Here is an 8,718-nt window from a genome sequence, read left to right on the forward strand (position 1 = left end):
TGTTGGCGACATGCAGGTATGTGAGGGGGTGTCACACGGAGGTGGGGAGAGACCTGTTCTCCCCTGCAGAGGAAGGCAGGACATGCTCCAACGGAGCAAAGCTCAGGGAACCATGGTTCCATTTAGACGCCAGGAAGCACTTCCTGACAGGTAGGACCCCGAGGGTGTGGAATGGGCTTCCACGAGAGGTCATTGAGGCCCCATCAGTGCGGGTGTTCAAGGATAATACAGTCAGCCGTGTATCACAAGGGCAATTAGGCAAACTGTGCACCGTCTGTCTGGCAACAGCGAACCTGGCCCGTTGTGCCCTTCCTGCAGAAGGCTAGATCAAGTTGGAGGAGGGGTCCTGGACGTCCCCAAGTACAGGCACGTTGCCTCCGCTTGATAACTGATTGCATCAGTCCTCACCTAGTGGCTTGGCGCCCTCGATGGGTCGCTCCCTGGGCCTTGCCACTTTCTTTGTTTTGGTTTTGGCACAGAGATGCTGATTTTAAAAGAACGGCAGCACAGGAAAGGAAGAGGAACCTGAACGAGGATCCACAGTTCTGGCTGTGACTCTGTGCGTTCCACTGGTGGGAGCTGTGCTAGTTTCCACGCAAACATGCAGGGCAAAGGCTGCGGAAGCAGGGCCTGTCCTGCCCCTGAGTGAAGGTGGGCGCCCGTCGGAGAGGCTGCAGGCTGTGGCCGGGCCAGTGTCCTCGGTGGGGGGCACCAGTGCCCCTGCTCCTGCTCCAGACCTCCAGCACCCCTTGACTGCCGCTCAGGCAAGGCAGCTACAGCCCCCCCCCCCCCTGCTTTGGGCAGTCCTGGGGATTCAGCCCGCAGGCCCAGTTCCTGCCCCCAAGCAAGGGAAGCTGCTGCTGAGCCTTATGGGCCCAATTCCCAGCCCACGGGGAGGGAGGCAGGTGCTGGCCGCTTCCTGTCTGCTTGTGTGCCAGCTTTCTGGGCTGCAGGGTTGCCAAGGGGAGGCCCACCCAAGGCATCCAGTTCGCCACCCCACAAACCCCGGGGCTACCTTGGGCCACCGCCTTGGTGTATTCTGCTCTCCAGGCCTTGCCAGACCTGAGGCCTGTAGCCACTAAGCCCTGTCTCTTGCCTGTGTTATGAGCGCAAGCAAGCAAGCAGAGAAGCTGCACAAGAGGGCAAAGGAGGCAAGGCATGTGAGGGGGCTGAGAGAGACCAGGAGAAAGGTGCCCAGTCAATAGATGCCAAGTGGGTCCCTCAGGGCAGGCAAGCTGATCCTCTTGGAGGGGGCTGGCAAGGCAAGTGGGGTAAGAGTGGCCAGGCGGCCTGCAGGAGCCGCTGCCACCCGCCCCCTCCCCTGCGGAAGCGCCGGAGTGCGTGCGGTGCGCCGCAGGGCCAGCAGGCTCTCTGCCCGAATTCGCCTCGGCAACTCCTGTGCGGACTGCAAGCGCGCATTTCTTATGTTCACAGGGAGGTGATGCATTTGTACGTGGACAGATTTTCTGGGCCCGGGGGGCATCTGTTTGCCACACATGTTGGGGTGCTCCTGTGCCCCTCCTGCTAACAGTTCTTTAAACTTGAGGTTCGGAGGGAGCAACTCCACCCCAAGTGCTCACTGTTGCTCCCATGGAGCTCTGAAAATGGCCAGGCTTCCAGGGGAGGCCCAGAAGGGAGCCTCGCTGCCCAGCCTGTGGAGCACTGGGGCCCCATGCTGAACTTGGCATGCGAACAGAAGGGCCACTCGCTGTCCACACCTTTTCCGGAACAGCCGTGGGGAAAACGGGGAGGACACTGCATGCACAGAGGGCTCAAGAAGGCCTTGGAAGGACCGGGGATGGGCACAGACACGCAGGCTTCAGGTAGCCAAATCGCCCGAGCAGCGCATTGCCTCGTGGCACCGCAGGAGCCTGGCTGCGGCGGGAGAGGCTGGCCTCTGAAGTCACCCCTGGCGTCCCCTCTCCGGGCCAGTCCACACACGAGGAGTTCTTGGGTGTGTATCTCCGGGCAGGTGAAAAAGGACATAACATGAAATGTGGAGTGAGAGTGGCCCAAGCACGGCCTGTTCCGATTTCCTCTCCTGCACTGCACACATTAAGCCTTTGCACCGGGACCCTGGAGGGCAGCGGGGAGCCCTTCTGCGGCCAGGAGGGCACACGCCTTCCTCTTCAGGGCCAGGTTTCAGCGTGGGCAGGGCCACTGCCTCCTCTCTCATCTGCACACACCCCACGCCTGCTTGCACAGATTCGGCCACATGCACGGGGCACTCCCCCTTGCCTGCCGCCCCGCCGTTTCCTGAGGGGCATCACAAGGAGCTCACATTTAACCCCCCATCTCCCCGACCACCTGCCAGCTCAAGAAGCAGCCAGCAGGCCAGAGCTACCCCTCAGGCCTCTGGGTCTGCAGCGCATTTGCAAATGTCCCTCTGCTCGTGTGAAGCCGCACGGGACACGGGCGGGTTTCCGACACGAGCGTCACCCACGCCCGCCTGGGGGGCCGGCAGCCGGGGGCTCTGCTTGCAGGGACTGTGAGGCGAAGAGGAGATTCCATCTGCAGTGACCCATTTACACAGGTGAGTCGGCCTGATTTTGTGGTCGCAAGCAATGAGTGTGCACATGTGAAATGCCCCATAGGCTCACCCAGGTGCAGGGGTTCAGCTCTCCGGTACATAAGTTGGAAGTTGTCGGAAAAGGCCTCCAGAATTCTCCTCAGGATGCAGGGGATGGATCTTGGAGGGCTTCCATTCCAACTAAGCCCGCAGAAAAGCCAGTTTTCTAGGGTGCATTATCTTCAGAGAGGTTGTGGTTATTGCTGTGTACGCCTAGAAGGTATCTCGAGCATTCACTCGAAAGACGTGACGTGGGGAGCACAGCACGGCGCAACGAAGGGCCTTCTTTTCCTCTCCTTGCCCAGTTCTGTGAGTTCCCTTATACCCAAAGAATCCTGAACTGAGCTTTGCCAGACATTTCCCTGCAGCACAATGGGATTCCTAGAAAAAGAAGTGTTGGGGGCACATCTCTCAGGAAAGGCGCCCCCCTCCCTTGGAGCCGCCCTGTGAAGGGAGGGCACCCTTAGCGCTCGGTGGTTCATGCCGTATGTGCCATAGCAGTGGAGAGGAAGCCCTGGTGCAACAGCGGGCCCTCTGCAAACCCGAGCATGGGCGTTGTGCAGCGGTGCACATGAGCCAAGGCGCCCGCAAGCGCACGAGGTGGCCTAGGCAAGCCACGGTTCCCTCAGCCTCATCCACCCTCCCCACTGCAGCCACGGACTCCTGCTGGCCGCCACCACGGCTGGGGTGTCTTTGCCGGGAAGCCAGCAAAGCCTGTGAAGCGGCACATAAGCGATGTGGGCACGGGACAGAAGGCCGGCCCCGGGCCCCGGGCCCCGGCCACGGCTCCCGCCACATTCCGGCCTGCAGGGAAGGCGCCGGCGCCGGCCCCCTTGCCTGCAGCTTCCCTCGGCAGTGAGGGCGGCTGAGACGGGCCTGTCGCGTTCTCCACCTGCCTGCCAGGAAAAGTCCTGCTGAAGCCACACGACACCTCGCTGACGCGGCATCAGTGGAGAGGCTGCCCCTTTTCCAGCATCCTCCTGATTCCAGTTGTCTCCGGGGTCTTGGCCCTGCTCAAACTCTTCCAGCACCCCAAGTCCCTTCTCAGAATGGCTCCAAAAGCCCTTGCTCTTGAGGAGTCTAACTGTAGACGGCAGCATCCAGAGCAGCACCATGAGTCACCACTTCCATGATGTGAATTGGCCAGCACCAAGCATGGCCCGAGTCTGGATCCAACTACGGGATCTTCAGGATGACCTGTGTGTTCAGCACAATCCTATGGCACATGCCCAGGAGGGCTGCCGGGTTGCATCCTGTAAGGAGATTCTCGTGACTGCATGCCTGGGAAGGTCAGTAACACGGCTTGGGAGTCAAGACTCCCTGCCTATAGAAAACCAGTATGGCAAAGAGAAAGCAAGGAGCCATTCCCATTGTGGACTAGATTTCCACAGGCAGGGATCCACAAACATGACAGCACTTGCAATTTACCAGCTGCTCTCTGACGCGATTCCCAACAGCCCTTGGACACCCCGTGCTCCTGCACGCGCCCCCTGCACGTGCGTGAAGACCGCCCGCTGCACCCACTGTGCCTGGACCAAGGCCAAGCAGAGAGAACCAACGCGTGGCGGCTGCCCCCCCTTTAGAGGGTGCCCCCAGGTGGACAGCTCCCAGTGCTACCAGTCAAAAGACACTGGAGAGCCCATCACACTTTCCCTCCCGAACAGTTTCGACAGAAAGGGAAAAAGTCAGAACTGGGGGGAAGACACACGGTGCTCGTGCACCCTTCCCACCAGTAAAATTATTTGAGGCCGGGGGATTGCCTAATGGAAGCACTTCTTAGCCCTGTTCTTAGGCTGAGCCTAAGCATTTTTTTTTAAAGCATCAGAAAACTATTGTGTTTGGGCTGGCTTTTCATAAGAGTACTTTTAATCAGGTTGTTGGTTAATTTCATCTGGTTTTGCATAAATTATTGTCTTTATCTCATGTTTTTTCTCACATAACATTTTTCTTATGCACTAAGCTGTTGGGATGCAAATCAACATATATAAGTAAATAAAACCAGAATTCAAGATGTCTAATTAAATAATTAATAATTAAATAGAGATGTCTTGGCAGATGCCTGTACTCAGGATATGAAGTTCTTTGCATCCTTTTAAAAATCCCATGACTTGAAGAGCCAGATTGTCGCGCCCCGCAGTGACCAAGGCAAGGCAAGGGCAGGCAGGCAGGCAGCAGTTCTCAAAGCAGCTCCCATGGAGCTTGCCTCGTGGCCACACAACTGCTTCCCACAAAGCAGGCGTGCTCTTGTATACCTCCCCAAAAGCTCGCAGGAGGGGGCATCACAATTTTGCGGGAGTCTGGTCAGTGGATCTGAATTTCAGTTTTGCCTTTTGGGATGGCAGCTCCCTCACTTTCTTCCCAGCATGTCCAAGCTGGGCAGCGGAGGAACCACGCATCTTGCCACAGTGCTGTGAAGGCATCCGAGGAAACTCGGTGGGCATTGGTGCTGTTGCAGCCCCTGCGGATTAATTCATACGGGCAAATCCTCCCCACCAGCTTTGATGGCTGATGAAAGGACTTAAACCAGAGGACTGGGCATTTGTATTTAAATGGGGAATTGATCAATCCAAGCCAAACCTGCATTTGGAACAAGCCGTGTGTCTTCTTTGTTTTTCGGAATGGCCCACTCCACATACCACCCCCCACAAAAAGTACTCCCAGTTCACTGGGTCCTCTGCAGTCTCTGTCCAGCACGGAGGTGCAGAACAGGACGGCTGCTTGTCGAGGGCCACTGCAGTGCTTCCTGGGGCAGCCGTGCTGGCCCAGGCCTGGCCAGCAAGGGTGCGTGTGCAGCGCTGGCTCGGTGCCCTTACACAGGCTGGCCGAGGAGAGGGCTCCTCCCAGCGCGGAAGGACAACCTTCCCCACCACCTGGAATCATGACGCGGACGGCAACTGGGTGCATTCGCCCTCTTCAGCCCTTCCTGCCCTTGCGCTCCCACCCAGTGGGGTCATTTTTGCCCTGCCCCAGAACTGGAGCTCAAGAGAAATTAATTGACTCAAGCCTGAGAGACAAGCAAAACTATCCATATTTGGTAAATGGACCGTCTGGATTTTCCACAGGCCCCATGGAGAACCACGGGCCGGAGAACCCTTTCTTTGTTGAGGTGAGGGGGTGTGGAAGAGCCTTTTCCAGAGCTGGCCTTCGGGAATCCAACCTTTCCCAGGTGATGCAGACTCCCACACTGCCATCCGAGGCCTTGCCAACTCGTTGCTCAAGTGCCAAATATCTGAGGAGTGGAAGAAATGGTTCTCCTCGGGAAATTAAAAAAGAAGGTCTGAATGGCGCTCATGTACAAGCACCTACGTATTTATTAGGGCTCCAGCCAGTGGGGCGGGGGGGCTGCATCTCTCCTGCCGAGGAGCAGCCATTCTCTTCTGCAAAACCTTTCTAAACACCCTGCCGCACACCCCGCCGATAACCCCCCTTCACCTATCGAGTGGGGGTCAGCAGGGTTACCTTGGAGAACACAACAGCAGCACCTCGTTTTGCAGCCCTGCAACACTTCCATTTTAGATTTGGCTTTAAAAGCAGATCTCTTCAAAAAGCAAGACAACTACCCTTTCACCCCCCCCCCCCCAAGAATCCGGCATAATTAAACAAAGAGAGGCCCGTCTTTCGCTGCAATGCACCTTGCGAGTTTTCTGCTTGCGCCAGTGTGGAGTGGCTCAGCGAAAGCAGGGCTCGTGTTTATGTGTCAGTGTGGGCAACAGAAAACAAGGGTGGGTGCCCTCAGTGAGGGCCTGCATGCTCCCCCCCCCCCGGGCTGTTTGGAGCATTCTTCCTTCATTTTTCCAGCTTGTGAATGCACTCCCGGTGACTCTGGGGACAGAGGAAGGGGTTGCGGGGGGGGGGGGGGCATAACCAGGTCAGTGCCAATGCACAGCCTCAGAAGGTGTTACCGCCTTTCACGGGGCGGGGGAATAGCCTCCTCCGTGCTGCAGGAGTGCAGCCAGTGGGCCCAGAGCCTACAACCGTGGGCTCCTCTCCAGGAGGACCTGCCAGTTCCATTGTTCTGATAACATGCTTTCGATTTGAACAGCGAATCACTGCGACTTTGTGTCCTGCCACCTTTTCCTCAAGGCGAGAGCAATCCTCAGTCTCGGAAGCTGAACCCCACTGTCCTGCCTCCCACCCTCCCCAAAGGCACCATCGAGCTCCCCTGTGCCGGGCACTGATCCACTGAGAGTTGCAACCACATTTCCGAAGCAGCCAAGCTGCTACTGGGGGGGGGGGGGGCAGTTAGTGCTTTCTGCAGCTACGGCCACCCGGCACAGCAGCCCTTTCTTTCCTTTCTGCCGCGGTAACTTTAACGCTCTCCAGCATCCATGTGGACGCTCGCCCCAGCTGCTCCTGAGATCTCAGGCTGTGGAGAGGACTGAAAACATGCAAGCGGGGCAACGTAATCTTTCCGGAGGCCCTCCAGTGCTGTCCATCATGCAGCAAGGACACAAAAGCATTACGCAAAACAGCAACAACAATCCACACACAGGAAAGAAACGTGCGTGTAAAGAAAGCCCAAGCAGGAATGTTAAAATCCAAACCGTTCCAAGGGTCATTCCCCCCCTCCCGAATCACATGACGCCGTAACAAGTTCAACTTTCATTAATCTGTTCTTGAATCCTTCTCGACTCGGCGCTCGCCTCCTTCCCGAGCCCGCACCTCGCGGCGCCCACACGGGCCGGGCAGAGCCACACCCCCTCCGCCTTTCGGAGATGCGCCCAGCAAACGGGGGGCTTCTCCGCCTCTCCCAGTCTCGGGCACTGGCCCACTGGGAGAGCGAGTGCACCCCTTCCTCAGGATATAATATTTGCAACAGCAGAGACACAGAACAGCGGCCGAGATGCAATTAAAAGTAACAAGCGTGTTCTCACAGGCACTTGGGGACTTGGTATTTTAAATCTCCAATTGTCGAACTGTGGGTGTGTGAGAGGCAAAGCAACTTTTTAGCATTCTCCCTCCTATAAAATTATTTTGGACTCTGTTAAGAGGGCAAAAATCGCAGATCTGATTTATTCCGATGGCTAATAAAAAGCCTGGACCGCCAGCCCGCTCTGAAAAGGTGTTCATGGACTTGATGCTAGGAAATGATGCCGATTCATAAGAACCCACCGCCCATTCCCACCCCCTGCGGTGGCCATTATTCATCCTAAGTGTGGGATGGGAAATGTCGCGAATGGCCCTGCAAATTATTTTTACAAAGCACAGAAAGGCTCCGAAGTGAACGAACACGCGAAAGCGGGGGGGTCGCTACCTGACTTTGGCGGCCGGGCACCTCCGCGGACCCTTCCCGCTCCCGCCGCAGGACGCCCGGGAGGCTGCGGGCTCGGCGGCGTGAACGACGGGGCGCTCTGTGACGCCCGCGGAGTCTTAACTTTTTGGGGGGCGGGGGAGTCTTAAAGAAAGAGGAGAAGGGAAACGAGGTGCCCGAGGGAGGGAAGCTGGAAGGCCGGGAGGCGTCCGCGGAGGGAGAGAGAGAAAGAGAGATCCAGGGAACAAGCGGGGCGAGAAGGGCGAAGGGGGGCGCCGAAAAAGGGGTGCGGAAGGGACGGCGGGCTGGAATACGTGGCGGAAGGAAAGGGGCGCGGGGCGGTGGGGGCCAGCGGAGCAAGTGCAGCGGGAGCGACTCGCGGAGGCACAAAGGAGGGAGGGGCGCGCGGGCGCCGACCAGCAGCGGAGCCGCGCGGCGCGGGACAAAGGAGCGGCGAGGAAAGGGCGGCGGAAGGAAGGAGGAAAGAAGGGAGGAAGGAGGAAGGAAGGAAGGGCCGGAGGAGAAGGGGAGAAGTGAGCGCGGGGAAGAAAGGAGTGCGCGGGGGGAGTGGCACTTGACAAAGGGCGGGAGGCCGAGGCCGCGGAGACCGCGCGCCCTGCCCGCCCGCCTGGAGGGCGGACTGGCTGCCTGGCCGGCCGGCTGGCCGGCGGGCGCGCCATGGCGCAGACAATGGGCACGCGGACGCCCCCGGCCCGCGCTCCCCGCTCCCGCTCCCGCGCCCCGTCCCGCCCGGCGCGGCGCGGCGCTCACCTTGCCTGCCCACGATCTCGGCCACGTGCTCGGAGCTGGGCACCGGGACGCACTCGGTGGTGTTGGAGCTGCTCTTGAGGCGCAGCTCGGCTTCTTTGTACAGGACGCACAGCTTGCCGGCCTCGGC

General features: G+C 58.6%; 1 protein-coding gene across 1 annotated transcript in view; it reads right to left on the reverse strand.

Annotated features, from left to right (window-relative positions):
- Positions 1–8,718, reverse strand: part of MEX3A (mex-3 RNA binding family member A) — a 24,485-nt gene that overhangs the window by 12,683 nt on the left and 3,084 nt on the right. Inside the window, exon 4 of the mRNA XM_044449045.1 lies at positions 8,592–8,712. Within this exon, the coding sequence (XP_044304980.1) occupies positions 8,592–8,712 (121 nt within the window). The remainder of the gene's footprint in view (positions 1–8,591; positions 8,713–8,718) is intronic.

The sequence above is a fragment of the Varanus komodoensis genome, unplaced genomic scaffold (genome assembly GCF_004798865.1).
Source record: "Varanus komodoensis strain SLA01 unplaced genomic scaffold, ASM479886v1 scaffold57, whole genome shotgun sequence".
In the NCBI taxonomy this organism is placed as follows: Eukaryota; Metazoa; Chordata; class Lepidosauria; order Squamata; family Varanidae; genus Varanus; species Varanus komodoensis.